Source organism: Panicum virgatum, chromosome 3K (assembly GCF_016808335.1).
Source record: "Panicum virgatum strain AP13 chromosome 3K, P.virgatum_v5, whole genome shotgun sequence".
Classification (NCBI taxonomy): Eukaryota; Viridiplantae; Streptophyta; class Magnoliopsida; order Poales; family Poaceae; genus Panicum; species Panicum virgatum.
Genome location: NC_053138.1, coordinates 11,328,300 through 11,346,359, shown reverse-complemented (window position 1 = coordinate 11,346,359; position 18,060 = coordinate 11,328,300). Strand labels below are relative to the sequence as shown.

At 40.1% G+C, this 18,060-nt stretch overlaps 3 protein-coding genes across 3 annotated transcripts; 2 read left to right on the top strand and 1 right to left on the bottom strand.

Annotated features, from left to right (window-relative positions):
- The first annotated feature begins 601 nt into the window (after positions 1-601).
- LOC120697548 (UDP-xylose transporter 3-like) lies at positions 602-4,564 on the top strand. Its single transcript, XM_039980813.1, has 8 exons — positions 602-920; positions 1,004-1,233; positions 1,947-2,131; positions 2,466-2,533; positions 2,608-2,740; positions 3,129-3,290; positions 3,369-3,635; positions 3,982-4,564. The coding sequence occupies exons 2-8, from the start codon at positions 1,110-1,112 to the stop codon at positions 4,105-4,107; spliced, it is 1,065 nt and encodes a 354-aa protein (XP_039836747.1). The 5' UTR covers positions 602-920; positions 1,004-1,109; the 3' UTR covers positions 4,108-4,564.
- A 376-nt stretch (positions 4,565-4,940) lies between these two features.
- LOC120697547 lies at positions 4,941-8,140 on the bottom strand. The gene is made up of 9 exons (XM_039980812.1): positions 7,920-8,140; positions 7,757-7,819; positions 7,611-7,666; positions 6,919-7,012; positions 6,763-6,823; positions 6,159-6,240; positions 5,991-6,046; positions 5,762-5,825; positions 4,941-5,425 (listed from the first exon to the last, which is right to left on the bottom strand). The coding sequence occupies exons 1-9, from the start codon at positions 8,064-8,066 to the stop codon at positions 5,362-5,364; spliced, it is 687 nt and encodes a 228-aa protein (XP_039836746.1). The 5' UTR covers positions 8,067-8,140; the 3' UTR covers positions 4,941-5,361.
- A 2,802-nt stretch (positions 8,141-10,942) lies between these two features.
- Positions 10,943-15,018, top strand: LOC120697546 (5-amino-6-(5-phospho-D-ribitylamino)uracil phosphatase, chloroplastic-like). Its single transcript, XM_039980811.1, has 11 exons — positions 10,943-11,109; positions 11,191-11,283; positions 12,133-12,201; positions 12,312-12,416; positions 12,684-12,738; positions 13,521-13,594; positions 13,818-13,901; positions 13,981-14,121; positions 14,230-14,295; positions 14,393-14,502; positions 14,583-15,018. The coding sequence occupies exons 1-11, from the start codon at positions 11,002-11,004 to the stop codon at positions 14,749-14,751; spliced, it is 1,074 nt and encodes a 357-aa protein (XP_039836745.1). The 5' UTR covers positions 10,943-11,001; the 3' UTR covers positions 14,752-15,018.
- Positions 15,019-18,060: the final 3,042 nt, after the last annotated feature.

Here is an 18,060-nt window from a genome sequence, read left to right as displayed (position 1 = left end):
CCTCCCCATAATACTCTATGGTTACATTAATTATGTCCGATCATGTTCAAGGACACACAGTCACATCCATCAGGCTTGTGAGTGTGGAAAGACTGTGCTTGCACGTTTGAGTGAAGGTGTGGTATCTGGTATATTCCACCGGATTTTGAATTGGATGACCATGGTTCCTTCAATTTGAGTTCCTGTTCTACTGGAAACCAAGACCACAGTAGATTCTAGCCATTCAAATTTCCTGCTCAACAGGAAGTAGAGTTGCATACATTCATATGATTCAAATGCAGATTTGTATCTAGTTTTGTACCAAAAAAAAATACAATACAGGAACCGGCTTCCAAGCAGTAAATGTCTACTTGCAGGGCTATTGGCTAGACAAACAAAACAGATTGCACTATGATATATATAAAAAAGACGTTTTTTTACGCGGGACAAAAAAAAAGGGATAAATAGCATTTTAATGACGCGACAATTCGAGTGGTATTTCCTCGTGTGACTCGTACTGTTTTTCCTCACTCAGTTAATGTTCGTTTCGTTCGATAAAAGTCCACGCTGCACATAGGCTATGGCAATTATAGGAAAGGAAAGCAGGCTGGTCCCATATAAAAAACTTTCGAAAAATAGCAAAGTAGAATTACTGCGGAGTCAATACCCTCCTCCTCGCATCGTAATGCCCTTGTTAATCACCTCTCTCACCGACGGCGACCGACCAGCCATATAAGAAAGAGAAGCGAAGCGAAGCGAAGCGAACCATCCTCCCTCCCCGTCCCTGATTCGCGAGACCAGCGGGGCACGAGCGCCACCGTCCTGATCCCGCCCGGCTCCTACGCAGATCTCCCCGCCATTGCCACCGCGCTTCCCAGATTCGCGCCCTTCTCGCCCCAGATCCGACCGCGGTTCTGATTTCCCTAGCCGACACAGGAGCGGTAGGTCTGACCGGGCGCGACCCGTTTCTTGGTGCTTGCTGGTGTGGCTTGCTGATCAAAATGGGGGTATTTCTCGGCTGCAGGTGCTCCGGGCGGCGTGATTCCGGCGGTTTGATTGGAAAGTTTTGATCTTCCGGGGGTGTTCGTTCGTTTGTTTGTCGGTGGTGGTGCGTTTGGAGGTCGGCAGAGATGGGCGTCGGCGGGGAGAAGTTCCAGCTGGGGACGGTGGGGGCCCTGAGCCTCTCGGTGGTGTCCTCCGTCTCCATTGTCATCTGCAACAAGGCGCTCATGAGCTCCCTGGGCTTCAACTTCGGTGTGAGATCTGACTGTTTACTGCCTCCCAGTCTGTCGATTTGTTACATGTATGCTCGTGTTGGATGCTTTATGATCCGCTAGATCTGCTTGCTCCATATGGATTGTAGTTCTGGTGCATGAGATGTGCGGGCGAAGTTCAAAACTTCAGATTACGTTGAAGTGGTTAGCTTCAGTGATGACCTGGATAGAGGACTAGGAGTGCAATTTGTCTCTGTCCATTGTTCATACTTTGAGCTATCGTTGATTGATGCCATTTGATTGTGAATGGCAAACACGTGTGATATTGGAGCTACCTTGCTTTCATTTGAAGCTTTGATGGCTGCAGATGGTCTGAATTAGGTTTGCTTGTCTGTAGTTGGTGAGTGAGGTTGGGCGTCATCCCCTGGTTGCTTTTTTGCTTAGGTTGCTTGAAACAAGGGAGAGTATCCTTGTTTGCTCTAGTGCTTCGTTTGAATTGCAATATTAGTGCATGTACCCATGCATCATATGAAGAATTAATTAACTTTGACTTTGGTTTTATTAATGAAAACGTTGGTTCATTTTTTGCTGATGATTTGACCCAGACCTTTATTGCCTTGACTCGAATTGCAAATTCCTTATCACAAAATACAATAAGATATTAGTACATTTTGTTAGATAACAATACTGGAGCACGCAATGCTGATTTGAATGACATCTAATTTTTTTGAAATTTGTGATTGTGTGTTGCAGCCACTACCTTGACAAGCTGGCATCTGCTGGTTACATTCTGCTCCCTTCATGTAGCGTTATGGATGAAATTCTTTGAGCATAAGCCTTTTGATTCAAGAACTGTCATGGGTTTTGGAGTACTTAATGGAATCTCCATTGGGCTCCTCAACTTGAGTCTTGGCTTCAACTCTGTTGGGTTCTACCAGGTACATAGCTATTTTCTAAATGCAGTTTTGTACCAGTCAGAACTTCCTATATTTCACTCCAGTCCTGCAATTGTTACTTGTCTGGTACTACAGCATTAATAATTATTTTCAAGAGGTGGCAGTACAACAATAGTTACTCGTGTACAGGTCAAAAAAAAAATTCTCATTGTTCTGTACCATCCACTCTCCTTGTGTTAGAAATACCTTTTAGTTTACTTCCACTAGAGTTGTGGCATTTTGTGCAAAGATTTATTGCAGTTGAATAATTGGTGTCCCCCTTCCTTCGATAATAATCAATCCACCTAACTGATGCTGAAACGTCCTTTATGTCTAGATGACTAAGCTGGCGATCATCCCGTGCACTGTCATTTTAGAGACACTTTTCTTCAGGAAGAAGTTCAGGTTTGTGTTTGGTACATTTTATGCATCTTTTGCACAATATCTTGATCTAACATGTTTCTGACTCTACACTGCAGCCGGAGTATCCAGATGTCCCTTTCTGTGCTCCTTCTTGGTGTTGGTGTTGCAACGGTCACTGATCTGCAACTAAATGCTGTGGGGTCCATACTGTCCCTGCTGGCAATTATCACGACTTGCATTGCTCAAATTGTATCCTTTCAGCAGCAGCTCCTATTTCTTTTCCACAAAAATGAAGTTTTAAGTGTTTAATATTGTTTTTACTTTAGCAGGATGTGCACATAGGCAGTTACATGTTCATGTGATTAGCTTGGTGGTATACTACAAGTTGAGATAAAATCTAGCTTGTATTCACATCAGTACAATAGATAAAATCTGCCATCATTTTACACTGGTCCTTCTGAAAAACAGAAGGCTGTTATGACTACATGACTATCTTTCACTTTGCCTGTTCAACACAAGTACTTGTCAATGCACTATTTTATCCTGACATGCAGTACCTTTTGCCTTGTTGTAGAATTCTATTGCATTTGAGTTTCCTTTTTGTTGTGTGTTCATGTGATCCTTAACGGGCCATCAGATGACAAACACTATTCAGAAGAAGTTCAAGGTTTCGTCAACCCAACTACTCTACCAGTCTTGCCCTTACCAATCGCTAACCCTGTTTCTTATTGGCCCCTTCCTTGATTGCTTTTTGACGAACCAAAATGTATTTGCTTTTAATTACACTTCTCAAGTTGTGGTAAGTAATGAAACATATTTGGCAGACATATTCCAACAGTGATCCATCATATTCTAACTTCTCTTATTTCACATGCAGTTTTTCATTGTGTTGTCATGCTTGATATCTGTCTCAGTGAACTTCAGCACTTTTCTCGTTATTGGAAAGACATCTCCTGTTACTTACCAAGTCCTGGGCCATCTGAAAACATGTCTTGTTCTTACCTTCGGATATGTTTTGCTTCACGATCCATTTAGCTGGAGAAACATACTTGGAATCCTAATTGCAGTAGTTGGCATGGTATTATATTCATATTTCTGCACAGTGGAGACCCAGCAAAAAAATGCCGAAGTCTCCCCACAACAGGTACCTTTCTCGTTTGCTGGAGAAATTTCAGTATGTGCCTTTAACTTGTGCTGCCCTTCAGAACTTGACACCCTACCTCACTTGTCAATTAGTGGAAAATCGTGAAAGGCGCATAAATTTAGCAGCAAATACTGAATTTCATTGTTTGGTGGGACAGGTTTTTCCCTTTCATTTTCTTTACATCTTTAATACAACTGATTTGGAACAGACCAAAGCTGTACTTAGCTTAAGTTTCAAAAGTGGGATAATTGATCTTTTAAACAACTTCAACATGTATCGACTCCATGCCCAGAATCATTTGTTTTTCTCTTGTTTGTAATCACTACCTGTGTTTCCTTCGTTGCAGGTGAAAGAAAGCGAGGCAGTCCCTTTGATCTCAGACTCTTTGAGCAAAGTTGAAAATGGGGGCGGTGTTGCTGACGATGAGCCTCTGAAGGTACCCATGTGGAGCTCAAAGTACTCGCGGGAGTGAAAAATTCTTCCCCTTATCGATGGCATCATACAGGATTCAATTTAGTAGGCAGATAGTAGGGTTGGAAGCCAACCCAGGTGTAATGAATGTTTCAGTTACATTTTTGGGCTTCTTAGCGTCGCTGTCTATAGCGGTTAATGGATCTGTTTCCTAGGAGGATCTTACCTTCAGAGCTCGCAGATCTACCATGAAACTAGACAGCAGATATTGTATGATTGTATCTGGATATGCTCCAAATATCTTCTTACTGTAACTTCCGAAGGGGGCATGCCAATATCCAAAGATAGACTTCATTCTTTTTGTACCAAAGATCAAGATAACCGGAGTTGTGCAAGATTTGGAGTATTTACAGGCCCTAGTTTGTGCTGTTAGTTCATATTCACTTCGGACCCTGGTATGCTTGTGTTGTATATTTGAAGTCAATTAAGAAAACAGCACTTTAAGGTTATATATTAAATCTTTCGTTGTTGAACTGCACATTGACTGATTATCATTTCTTGACAATCCATACAATAGTACTCCCTCCGTCCATTAGAGTTTTTAGGACACTTTAAAGTCATGGAACATGAGTTCTTTCCTTTAATTAACCATCGCCAACCATTGCGTTAATTAAGCAACTCATTCGTGGATTGGCTGTTCGGTTTGCGTTACTTGTTGCCAATAATTAAGCTTCGTGAGTCCCCGAACTTATACAAGAGGGAGAGAAGGGGGCGAATGACCCATAAGTGTTTATATTCATGGACAAATCAAAACCTCTAGAGGTGCTTATGTTCATGGACGGAGTAGGGAGTAGCATACTATTGATGTAATGATTTAATGGAACTTTCAAAGATTTAGTCATCACGGTGTCAAGCAATTTAGCATTTTCTGAAACTATCTCATTGGACAGTAGAAAGGCAAATCATACACGTTTGGTCCAGCTATTTCTACATTTTTCACTACAGATACTACAAACCCCAGAAAAACCAAAAGATGGTTCACTCCCAAATTCTCACTTTGCAATACACCAAAAACTCCAGTCTGGTTGAAATGCCACTACACCGATGATCCTATGTTGCACCTTTCTCCACTTTTGTTGTGTTAAACTGAGTTCATTTCAGAGCATGCACAAGAAATAATCCACTGGATCTTCAGATGTCTGCGGTTCTGTAGTATTACAAGCTACACATCCATGAAAATTGGCTGTTGAGCATCTCTTGTTGTTCTGATCAGTGCAGAAATTAGTGGACAACATGACATCCCATTGTTGATAGGTCACTCGACCTTTGCAACTCCTCCCTCTGGTAGGCTACTATCTGCAACCGCTTCTCGCACAAACCTGCAAAGCAGAGTGTCAACACATTTTCAACAAGTTTTTCTGCCTGACAGTATTGCTGATTAGCAAAGATCCTCGCACCAACAACATGATAAAAATAGAAGAATGCAATGGCGTCGATGTTAACCAAGCTTGCTAGTTATTTTTAACCTCGCTGTCTTGACAAGCTATAGGTCCCAGGTTTACAGGTGCCGACTCTTAAGAGTGCTTTTTTTACCATAGGGGCCTATCTGGATAGGGAGGTTGGTTCAAACCAGAATAATCTATTTTTTTAGCATCAGAGTCACTAATTATTCATCCTAGAATCCCATAAACAAATTAAATATGGAAGAACTGTACCTTGTTAACTTTTCTTGAGATGACTGTAGGACATAGATTGCAAGGATGAAGGACAGAACAAGCCCTGCATGTTTGAGTGACAGAAGTAATTAGGATCCAGAAAATTTAACCCTTTGCTATATGCATATATCAGAAGAAATGAAATCATAAATTGTTTGGTCAGTTGTCCATAGGATAAGGTAAGCTCCATAGCTACGTAAAAGCTATCTGAATTAGCCAATGAACTCACCAGATCCAAATAACACATAAAACCCTCCAGCAACATCTATCTCTGATTGCTCCTCCCTGGATAAACATATGAATTCAGGTGTTAACGGCTTTTCTCATAGTTGGCAAAGGCTACTCCAGAAGGTTACATTTATAAATACACAGAAATAGGGCAGGTAAAAATCCAGACCATGTATATCTGACAAGAACATATTTTGGCCAATTCTGTGGATCCCAGAAATTCTTCTTTATGTCAGGATGAATTTCCACATCTGCCATGAACAAAATGTTCAGTGGGTAGGGTACCGATTGACCATGTAAGCAAAAAATGCATCACAATACTTTGCTTCAAATGAAATTTCCGCTTGCATAGGGCAAAGAGAGAACAAGATTTGGTAAAAGAGATGATGTATTTCATTATCATGTTTGCAAGCCTTGGAGGTTGACATGTCTATAGCACATTGGAGTTCATAATATGCCCACCAGACATCATATAAAACCCAGCAGTTGTTAAGGCAGGCCAATCAATATTGGTGAATTGACACAGAGTCTGCTTGACTAAAGCACACAAATGGTTCAACACGGTAAAAGAACTTTACACTAACTTAAATATACAAAAGTAGTAACACATAGGAGTATATATATAATGACGAAAGCCCTCATCACTAACTAGCGTTTAGTTGGCAGATCTAGAACCTAGAAATAACTTTAGGGGACAAAAACCTTTTAAAAAATGAGTATAAACGGCATTCATGAAAATGAGATATAACGAGGAAAGACAACACATTACGTACAGTGGTGAGGCATGTCCACAACTTTAGCTGTTACACCAAGTAGATCATTTCCAGAGTACTTCTGTAAAATTCAGAACAATATGCTATTAAACCCAGGAGACAAACAGCCCACTAGGATTGTGTAAACAAAAGTCCAGAAATGAGCGTATTCCTCACCAAATGGAAATCGATCAGTGGAACTTCAGAGGTTTTGCGATTTATAACATAAAGCCAAGGAACATGGAACTTTTCATGTCCAATTTGAAATGTTCTGCATAGTTATATCAGGTAAGACAAACACATTTATGCAAATATGGACTCATTACAAAAGCATAACAAGTGGTGCAACCCCATCATTTTCAGTTATTATTATTTCTTGATCAAATTCAGTCAAGTTCCATTGCAATTACAGAGGAATCACAAGCATATTTCATATGGGCTTCTGCACAGAGTCTTCTGAAGATTTTCTAACGCATATTTATATATTCCAAATCCTCTCACTTACATTCATTCCAGGATCTGAAGTTTACCCAAACACATCAATAATGAAGAAGAAAGACCTAACCACACTAGTGATTATTTACCCACAGCACACCTCGAATCATGCTACAACTCACATTTTTTTCATTCAAATGAACAAGATAAAGCTTGAGTTCGACATTTCTTATCAAGCAACCAAGCACTTCTGAATAATCTAACAATTTTTACATATTGTAGTTTTACAAACTAGTCAACTTGGCAACAACAAAACAATAACCACGAACAATTCACACAAACACACTAAATATCGCATGAAGCTTATGCATTATTCAACAAATGTAGTCTCAGACATGTTGAATACTGCAGTACTTGAGGGAGATGGTACTCACATCTTGTACGGATCAGCACCAGTGAACCCGGTCGGCTTTGGGATCGGCATCAGCACCTGCACAAGAAACCTCAACCAAGTCACTAAACCTCCCCGAAAGAAGAAAGCGTGGAGATGGAACCTTCGAGCCTTCCAGGAAAGCCTCACCTCCCGGTTAACCGCGAAGGCCGGGCAGTGGCGGCCCACCACGTCGAACCACACCGATCTCGACTGCAAAACAAACGAAACGACCGCACAGATCAGACGCACACGAAGGGGAATAGCTGCAGGATCCCTGCTCTTGAGTAAGGGTTGAGGTTGATTGGATTACGCCGTGGTACTGGCCGGAGCGGAGCATCGGGACGATGTCGCCGGGGCGATAGGCGGCGGCGAGGGGCGGGAGGGACGAGCAGACGAGGAGAAGGAGGGCGGGAAGGAGTCCGCGCGGGTTGGGGGCGGTGCTCCGGCGAGCGGCCATGGTGGTCGCCGGAGTTGGGAGCAGTCGAGACGGGCAGAATGGAGATGGGTTGGCGTCAGATCTGGTGGACACTTCTTGGGCTTTGAAAGTCGTGGCCCTGTTAGTTTGGGCCTCCAAACTTTCAGCCCCAATTATACCTTTTTTTTGTTCTATAACGATATAGACAAAGGTACCAAGTTCCACTCTCTCCCTTCTCAAAAAAAAAAGTTCCTCTCTCTCTCTCTCTCTCTAAAAAAAGGACAAAGGTACCAAAGCATTATCCAAAGAGAAAATACTTTGATTTAGGACTAAATAGAAAGTCATTCATACCTTGACTTGTGGTGTTTAACAATTCTTACTCGGTGTAATTTACACGCATTCACGTTATGCACGTGGCTTACCTACCAACAAAGGCACAAGGAAGCAGAAAGAAACTTTCTTTTCTTATGATCGAGGATTGAAGGAATAGTGTTGGAAACCTTAGTAGTGTAGTGAAATAAATTTTTCTTTACCCAAAAGGTTATAGATAGCTTTTTTTTTCTTTTGCGCAAAATGAAGAGAGAAAATGCCCTTACGTTGCTCAAAAAAAGAAAATTGAACTATAGTTGCCCATACTTATTTTTCTTCTTGGAGCCTTACTTGCATGCAAATTTCTTCAAGAAATAATTTTGAATTCATAATAGCCCTCACAATGGTTCAAGACCTCAACCTATGGGCTATGGCTTATTTTGTTTATATATAACATGTATTTTCGTATTTTGATGGAACTAAGTGTACATTATATTCCTTTTCTGTGTACAAAAAAAATGTATATTCTCATAGCCCAAAGTATTAAAAACATAAATATGCATGGCGCGCTGATGTCATGCGTAGCAATTAGCACGATAGATTTTTCGTGCACTCGAGCACGTGCATTGTTTCTGCAGAGAGATGCTGAAGCAAAGTATATGCTGCAGAGCATATTCTATATTGATTAAATTGCACCCATCATACAACAACGTGGCAGGTGGGTGTAAATTGATCCAACAATTTGTAAAATACTCAATTTAGTCCAACAGCTTGATAGCTGGGTGAAGATTGATCCAACAACTTAGAAAATACTTAATTTGATACAATAACTTGGTAAATTGGTGTATTCACAGTACAAACATTACACGACAATATATTTGCTAACGTCAAGTTACAATAAAGAGTATATTCACGTCGGAACGTATTGTTTGACCGTAGATTTTTGTGTCGCAATGGACACCAATAATTTTATTATCAGAATAAATTAATTATGGTTTTATTAAAAATAATATATTATTTAACCAAAATTACAGTATTAACATATTAAGCAAAGTAGATGAACGTCAATAATTTTTAAATTTTATAAATGGAAATTATTGATGGTGATTTTGTTGTTGCTTTTCAATTATGTACAATTTTTATTAGTTCAAATGCAAACAAATTTTAAAATTACACCATTAGCATCACTCAAACACTGAAGTCGATAAGAGAGACCCTGAAATATTCGGCGCTTCTGCTCATGTGTTCAACGATGCTCATGTTTGTTTCTGTTTATTTAACTCATTTTTCCTTTCTAACGAATATATGAGGCGTTAAAAATATATGTACCAAGCTCCTAAAATGTATCAATAGTTTGTATCAATGTATTGGTTTTTTTAGTTTAACAGTGCATATAATCAAACATATAGTAAACAGTAAGGGTGAATTTTTCAATATCGAATATCAAATTAAATAGTTTTAATTAAAATTATACCACTATACAAAAATAATTAATGTAAAGACATAATATTAATTTCTAAACAGTGAGGGATTTTATCCTGTCCAAATACATTGCCACGTAATAATTTGTCTTAACATGAATATACTCTTTATTGAGACTTTGCGTTAGTTACATTGTCGTGTAATGTTTGGACTGTGAATGCACCTATTTGCCAAGTTATTGCATTACGTTGGGCATTTTATAAGTTGTTGGGCCGATTTGCACCCACCTGTCAAGTTATTGCATTAAATTGAGCATTTTACAAGTTGTTGGACCGATTTGCATCCATCTGACAAGTTGTTGTATAATGGGTGCAATTTACTCTTATATATTTTATATTCAACTTTTACGTTTGCAAAGGTAAATGATTTGTCGTATTTGACGCTGATGACCTGATGTTACATGTGTGCTCGTAAGCGTGATTCTGATCTGTTGCAAATTTGCAATGCAAGTGCACGTTTCAGCTGTCTGCAACAATAATCAGTTGTGAGTTTTGGAGATAAATCTCATCAAGCCCTAATATAAAGGTCGCTTTAAACCGTTCATGATTTGTGTTTTTTTAAGAACAGATGACAATTATGAGCTAAACAATATAACTAGACCTACCATAATTTGTCATCTAGATTGCTAGTGTCAAGGCAGATGTTTGAGCAATCAGGTCTCAGAACGTCATAATGCTTTGATTTGAGTTATCAATTCTGTGAGATCATAATAGTTTGATAGTCGGTAAAAAAACACAGACAAGCAACTCAACATATGTTCAATATTCCAGATAGATGGATGTTAAGATAATGTGTATAAATTGCATAAAATAATTATAGGATAGCATTCACTTTTGTAAAAGATATTTTCCCCTGTTTTTTAAAAAAATATATTTTCTCAAGAAATCAGCACTTTATTTGAATATATATAGGATACAGCCAGGTACCAAGCATTATCCTAAAGAAAAATACCCAAGGAGTATCGAGAAAATTCTGTTATGTCAACTTCCAACGAGAAACTTTCACATCAATTCCTCTATACCTACCAAGTATATATATACCAACAGAAAAAAAATAAAACTCTCCTTTCATCTTACATTTTACAGCCAGAAAAAATAATATAAATACATAGGAAATCGGAAAAACTCTTCTAAAAATAAAACCCCTCCACTACTATCCCTCTCTTCCTCTCTTCTTTCCCCTTCCAATGGAGTCGTGCAGCTTCCGCCCCGCCACAGCGCCTTCCCCTTTCCCCTCGGCGCCTTCCTCATCGTCTTCATCCCCGCGCGCCCCGTGCCCCCATCTCCGGTTTCCTGTGAGCGCCTCCCTCCTCCGCTCGTATCACCCTGATTCCTCGTTTTCCTTATCCTGATGTTTGGGGAATAATTTCGTGCAGAGACCAAGAAACGGGAGACAGATTCGGGTGCGGAGGAGGGCGTCCGGATTTGATGCCTTCCCGCCCCTCCCCGGCAAGGTCTTTGTTGACGAGGTGCGTTCTGTAGTTTTTTTTTCTTCTTTTGCCCATTCTGATTTCATGGATAAAGATTGCATTTTCGTGCTTTGTGTTATTTCGATTTTAAGAAACGCGCCCTGCTTTTAGGCGCAACAAATGTGGGCAATCAGCTGCGTCAGTGCGGTTGCTGCTGAGTTAGCTCCTTGCGAGTTCTAGAGTAGATTTTTTTCGCTTCTAGTTTGAAAATCAGTACCATCGAGTTTTTCCTCTGTTAATCTTTTAGCGCTTAGCTCTGATTAGTTGCAACGCCTTTAGATTAGATCGTTCCTTTTGTTTCAATGCATTAGCTAGCGAATTTAATGTAAAAGGGCCATCTGATGGGATGTATAAGTGCTGGCTTCTTCAGTTGAATGCTTTCCAGTATCTGTAGTTCATGTTGAGTTTCATCTCTAGCCTAGCCCAACTTTCTTGGGACAAAAAGACTATGCTATTGTTGTATGTGCTTGGTGTCTGAGCGAGCTAGTACTATGGAGGTGCATTTTGGCCCACATAGATTTTTCTCACAAGAATCAAACTGTTTCTGTAAATTTCCAGCATTCCAGACATGTCCTTATTTTATATAAGTTTGTGCTGCAGCAGTTACTTTAGGACTGACTGATTGTGTCACCTGTTAGCTTCTCAAGGGAATGGACACTGGCCAGTTAGGCTTATTCTTGAGCTCCTTTTTAGTTGTGCTGCGTGGATATTTTCTACAGCTCTGGATTAGTAACATGCTATAAAATTGAGACCACATCAAGCTACATTGAATATTGGTCCATCGAAATACTTTTAGGAATTACATTTTCACTTTGTCAATTACATGTTATTTTTTTTTTGTTTTATTAGGCAATTGGAGCTGAATATGGGGAGGGCTTTGAAACATTTCGGATGGATGGACCAATTAAGGTCGATGTGGTAAGTATATATCATCGTAAGTTGGTTTGCCATATCAGATCATATGTATTTAGTGCCAATAAGATTTCTGTAGTATGTATTTTTGTTATTAAAAATTCTTCTTGTTTCAGGATTATCTGAATGAAAAATTGCAAGAATGCTTCCTTCAAAGGATAAGGCATGCCATGAAGCCAGATGAGGCGTTTGGTCTAATTTTTTCGTGGGATAATGTTATTGTAAGTTTTCTTTTGGTGTTAGTGTAATACATTTTGTTTTCTAAATGGTATCTTATAATTTTTTAGCTGCAACAGTGGACTGCAAATAAAGTTTAGTTTACACTGGACATATTTCAACTTTTATTTGGTTGGATGCACCTCATGGTGCTGTTTGCATTTTTCATCTGTGCATGCATGCTTGTATCTATAGCTTACAATATGTCATTATTATATGTGTTATTGTGTCATTGATTGATTGGCATGTGACGTCCATCTCTATTCTCTTAGGCTGATACAGACTCGCTAAAGTTGGATGCTTGGAGACAGCTTGCTTTGGAGGAAGGTATATTTATAAACAAATTTGTGTGTTTATGTAGGATACCACTGCTATATATGTGACTATCTGTTTCTTGTTTCCTATTCATATGGATTTATGTTCATTCTCCCTTTCCATATGCTCAACACTGGTATAGTGGTATCCCTAGAGCATTAGAGCTATGTTACCTAGATAGACAGATACGGATATGGATACACTGATATGGGGATACATAAAAGGTTAACTCTCTTTTGGACTGAAATGTTGTGAGGGAAGGAAGGGATGTTGTATGAACAACAGGCTCATTCGTATTTTATGATTTATTTATAGGTTTCCAGTTGTAACATCTAGTTTTGATGCTAATTCCTATGTTATAGGACCATTTTATGGACAAAGTATTGGGTATGCAGTCAACTTCTTTGTGCAATTAAAAAGTTGATTGCATTGTCATGCAGAGGTAGTTCTCTTTAGTGGGATTTTTTTATGAGTTGCAAATCTATGTTATTCTACAAAGAGTCAGTGTGAACCTGTTCTTCTCGCTTTGGCTTTCCTGCAATGTTGATCCAAGAAGAACACTTGAGTTGGATTTAGGTTTACTTCATGAAGCTATATTTTGAAGTATAATAGCACCTTCTTCCATTTTGGGCATTTACTTTAGCTTACTCAACTCCAGTGCGGGCTTACTGCTACTGGATCTGAAAGGCAAAAACTGTCTTACAAACTTCTAATAAAGTCATTGAATTGATGTTTATCTCAATGTTTAGGGATGCTAACTTTGTATACCTGCTAATGTTCTTTGTTTTGTTCAGGGAAGGATATCCCAAGTGCAGCTCATGTCCGAAAGAGTATTCTTCATGGTGCTGCTGACCATGTTCTGAGAAAGGTGTGAGTTTATTACATGTGTCCATATGCTATATACATTGAACTTGTTACCATTTCTGCATCATCAGATTGATGTTTCATTTTGGGACTCGAATTCACCACTTATTTGTCTCAACAGAAAAACAAAGGGAAAATATAAGAAAATCTGCATTCTCACTTGGCACCTCCCCATTTTATTTTGTTCAGAACTCACTGGTTCATACTTTATACTTATGCCTGTCCAGGTATTGTATTGGGCGAAAGAAGAATATAAAATGGAAAAGCTGAAGGCGCGCCTCATAGAGTTATACTACGAAAACCTGTTCAAAGTAAGTTCACTGTTTTGTGCAAACAGTGTTTCTTAATTTACAATATCACCATCTTTAACATATTGTTCATTTCGTTCAGCTCGATACACCCGTAGAAGGGTTGAGAGAATGGTTGGATGCCGTTCAGACAGCAGGGATACCTTGTGCTGTCGCATCGTCCCTTGACAGGAGATGCATGATCGAAGCTTTGGACCGGATGGCGCTAAGCAAATACTTCAAGGTTATTTGATCCACCGTTTGAGCTTTCTAAAGTTTACTGAAATAATATTGCCTGTAAAGTGTGCTTCTTAGCAACGTTGATTTGATTCACATCGGTTGTTGAATGCAGGCAATTGTGACTGACGAAGATGATATGGAGTCGATAGCAAATAGGTTTCTGTCAGCTGCTATGAAGGCATGCTCCTTCTCCGCTACTACTAGTTGTTGAATTGAATAGTGTGTTATGAATATACTACCACATGTTTTCTGGTCTTCTTTTCCCGTCTCCACAGTTGGATCGTAAACCCTCAAAGTGTGTGGTGTTTGAGGATGACCCGAGAGGTGTCACCGCTGCGCATAACTGTACCATGATGGCAGTCGCACTGATTGGTGCTCATCCAGCGTATGTAGCTGTCCTTTGAAACTTGTGATTCCATTCCTCTTGGATCTTAACTGGGTACTACTAATTCTGATTACTTGTAGGTATGAGCTGGTACAGGCCGACCTTGCGATCGCAAAGTACAGCGAGCTCTCGGTTATCAACCTCAGAAGGCTGTTTGCGAACAAGGGGATAAGCTTCATGGACCTACAGAAACAGATAATTGAGAAGGCACCTCCCAGGAGAAGGCTGACAGTAGACACCATCTTCTGATTGATTCTTCCTCGTTTGTCTCCTGCCCGTGCTTGAATAGCCAGAGCCAGCCACAGTCGGTTTATTTGTGCTGTTGTATATAAAGATAGCGCTGATGTAGGTTATCTGCCCTGTACCCCTTGTCGGCCTGAATGTGGTAGTTGTATCGAGGTAACAAGCATGAAGAGAACTGCTGCAACAATGCTGACGTTGTTGCAAGCTGACACTGTCCAATTTATTCGTTATCCATATCTTTTGAGAGCATGAAAAATGGGCGTGGCGAAAGGATATGCACGACTTTTTTACGCATTCTGTTGATAACTATGATGCTGCTGGTTGATACAAATCAAAATGAAGGTCCTTAGAGACGTCATGATCATAGTTTGTACTAAAACCTAAGGCAACACAGTACTACTCCCTCCGTCGCAAATTATTAGTTGTTTTAGCTAACACTTGAGGTAACACCGGACTACTCCCTTCGTCTCAAATTATGAGTCGTTTTAACTTTTCTAGATGCATAGTTTTTGCAATTCATTTAGACAATATATATATCTAAATGTATAGAAAAATCTATGACCATTTTTGTTTCAGCTTATGGCCGATTTTGAATGCTCGATTTTAAAAAATTCCAAAAGTTTGATGAATCCCAGAATCGAGAATCTATAATCAGCTGGATTCTCGATTTTGGGAGTCATCTAACTTTTTAATTTTCCAAAATTGAGCAGTCAAAATCGGCCATAAGTTGAAACAAACAAAACATATGTATCTAGAAAAGCAAAAACGACTAATAAATTTAGGATGGAAGGAGTATTATTTACGCTGATGGTTAATTGAGGACAAAAATAGTGGAGGCAATCCATCAGCTGAGTGAACCTCATTTCAGGCATATTTGTTCTGTCCACCTAAGTTTGTGATAGAAGCAGCGGTGATCAACTTTCTCCATGGTCACCACTGCTTCTGTCACAGTGTGGTATTTTTAACAGTAAATTTTGAATTACATGAACTAACTAGTTGAATAGTAAGCGATGGAATCCATGCTAGATAGAAAGAGAGGAGTACTATGCAACATCAACATGGGCGTGTGGGATGGCCGCACGGCGGAAAGGTCGCGAGGGATCACTCAGTAAGCCCAGGTAACCCAGAACTGCTAGGATGGCATACAATGCCAAGATCGCGCACACGGCCGCTGTGACGGCCCAATTGTCAGCAGTGCCTACGGTGAATGCGCCTGCGAGACACAAGGAGAGGACCCGCTGTTGGCGCCAATATATAGGGCCAACTCACGATTGCGCGGTCGTGTGGCGCGAGGAGAACCTCGATGCAGCGCCTCCTGCATAAGGCGGTCAGATCAGTCAGAGAGACCGGTCAGACCGGTCGCCGAGGTGAAGCGGTGAAATCCGACGAACGCTAGCCCGGGAGGGACCCCGTCAAAGCAGGCACACGTAGGGTTGTTCTAGAATCAGCAGGCCACCTAGAACGCCTTCAGACGTTGCGGAGACGCTAGCCTGGGAGGGTCCCCGTCAAAGCAGGCACACGTAGGGTTGTTCTAGAATCAGCAGGCCACCTAGAACGCCTTCAGACGTCGCGGAGACGAAGGAAGAACAGAGGATAATGGGGTTGGAAAAGCTAGGGTTGAGAGATAAAAGTAAAGACAATGAAATAGTAGATTTGTTTTGTATTTTGATTGATTAGATGCCTCAATCGGCCATGACCCTTTATATTTATAGGGTAGGTGGACTTGCCCCGCAAGAAATCCTATTATAAGATCTAAATCTATGAAAATCTTTAGTTGTACTCAGACTCTGCTTGGACCGGTCAGACCCACCGGTCAGACCGGTTGGTCGTGCCAGACCAACTACATACACGTCGACCGGCCAGACCGCCTGAACATACCGGCCAGACCGGTCCTTGCCAATTTTGGTCGTCAACATATGCCCCCTGTTTTTTTGGCAAAGTTTGCGTGCCAAAGAACACTCTTCTGGACCAAAATTGTCGAAGGGTGATGATTACTAATGCATCGGCCATTTTTTGTGCTAAGGGCGATAAAAATTATCGGCCATGTCTTACTTTTCTTCAAGTTAATGAAATAATTTGCTTTGGCCTCCAAACCTTCTTCATGGCTATTGGTTTTGTTTGCTGGACCTCCACTTGTTGCTCCATCTTCTCTTGATTACGCAAACGTTGCAACCTCCTCTTTTAAGTGTGAGATAAGCCGGAGGGACACCACCTCAGCTGTGAGTACTTTAAATTTTTCTTCACGTTCTTCTCACCCTCCTTGCTGCAATTAAGGTCTTTTTAGACCAGATTATTGTTAATCGGTCTTTGCGGAAGACAATTTGGATATATAGAAGGATATTGAATATAATATGATTGTATATATATCCTACTATAATTCAAAGGTGTATAATAACAAGGATATGACCAGAATCATGGAGCAATCGGCTGAGAATTTGGCGTAACAACACAATTATCTTGACGTAGGCGAGAATCCGATTGCTCACTAAATGTTGACGTTGACTTGGTACCTTTGGTTTCATCTGGTCGTTCCTTCTGCTTCTAAACAGCTCCCTCCTTCTCATATTTGGCCAGGATGTAACACCCTAGTGTAAATTATATTATATTCAATATCCTTCTATGTATCCAAATTGTCTTCCGCAAAGACCGATTAGCAAGCGCATGGTCCAGCGGGATACGTGATTTGGTTCGGGAAGTTTCGACTTCGTCGCGACCGGCGACGGCCACGGCACGGACATCCTCCCATCCGGAGCCAACCCCGATGTAGCGAAAATGGTCTCTCATGCCATATTTTAATATAATATTTTGGTGATTGATATAGACAACACAACACTTGGACTAATATGATTGTTAAGATGATCATTCTCAGGCTTTTAGGTTCAAGTGATGACAAGGAGAAAATAAGCGTAGCTAGGCCCGAGGGGCCGCCCCTACGGTGGAACCGACGAGGTAAAGTTTGCATTAATATCTATGGTGTTGCATTATATTTCATACACAAGGATGATATAGTTTGATTTCTCATTGTATCTCTTATCGAACTATTATTATTTAGTCCATATTATTTCATATATCAAACATTATATAGAACTTAATTTGTTGAACCATGATAAACATGTCAAGTTAGAGATGATCCGATAGAGGTAAAGTGTTTAATATGCTGTCAAAAGTTTAAATCAATTATTTAACAATCTTAATGACTTAAAATGAAAAAAATTGAAAACTACAAAGTTGTAGATCTCGTTGAGGGCTACAATTTTCGTATAAAAATCATCTCCATCCGAGTTCGTATGAAAAAGATATGATTTTTCTAAAGTC

Bases quoted from the DNA above. Each gene is read 5' to 3' on its own strand.
- LOC120697547 (XM_039980812.1), bottom strand. From the start codon at position 8,066: ATGGCCGCTCGCCGGAGCACCGCCCCCAACCCGCGCGGACTCCTTCCC. The intron at 6,241-6,762 runs GTACGTAATGTG...TGTTCATGGCAG, and splicing joins TGTGGACATGCCTCACCACT to ATGTGGAAATTCATCCTGAC. The intron at 5,426-5,761 runs GTACAGTTCTTC...TCTGCTTTGCAG, and splicing joins TCTCAAGAAAAGTTAACAAG to GTTTGTGCGAGAAGCGGTTG.
- LOC120697546 (XM_039980811.1), top strand. From the start codon at position 11,002: ATGGAGTCGTGCAGCTTCCGCCCCGCCACAGCGCCTTCCCCTTTCCCC. The intron at 13,595-13,817 runs GTGTGAGTTTAT...ATGCCTGTCCAG, and splicing joins CTGACCATGTTCTGAGAAAG to GTATTGTATTGGGCGAAAGA. The intron at 14,122-14,229 runs GTTATTTGATCC...TGTTGAATGCAG, and splicing joins CGCTAAGCAAATACTTCAAG to GCAATTGTGACTGACGAAGA.
- LOC120697548 (XM_039980813.1), top strand. From the start codon at position 1,110: ATGGGCGTCGGCGGGGAGAAGTTCCAGCTGGGGACGGTGGGGGCCCTG. The intron at 1,234-1,946 runs GTGTGAGATCTG...TGTGTGTTGCAG, and splicing joins CTCCCTGGGCTTCAACTTCG to CCACTACCTTGACAAGCTGG. The intron at 3,636-3,981 runs GTACCTTTCTCG...CCTTCGTTGCAG, and splicing joins CCGAAGTCTCCCCACAACAG to GTGAAAGAAAGCGAGGCAGT.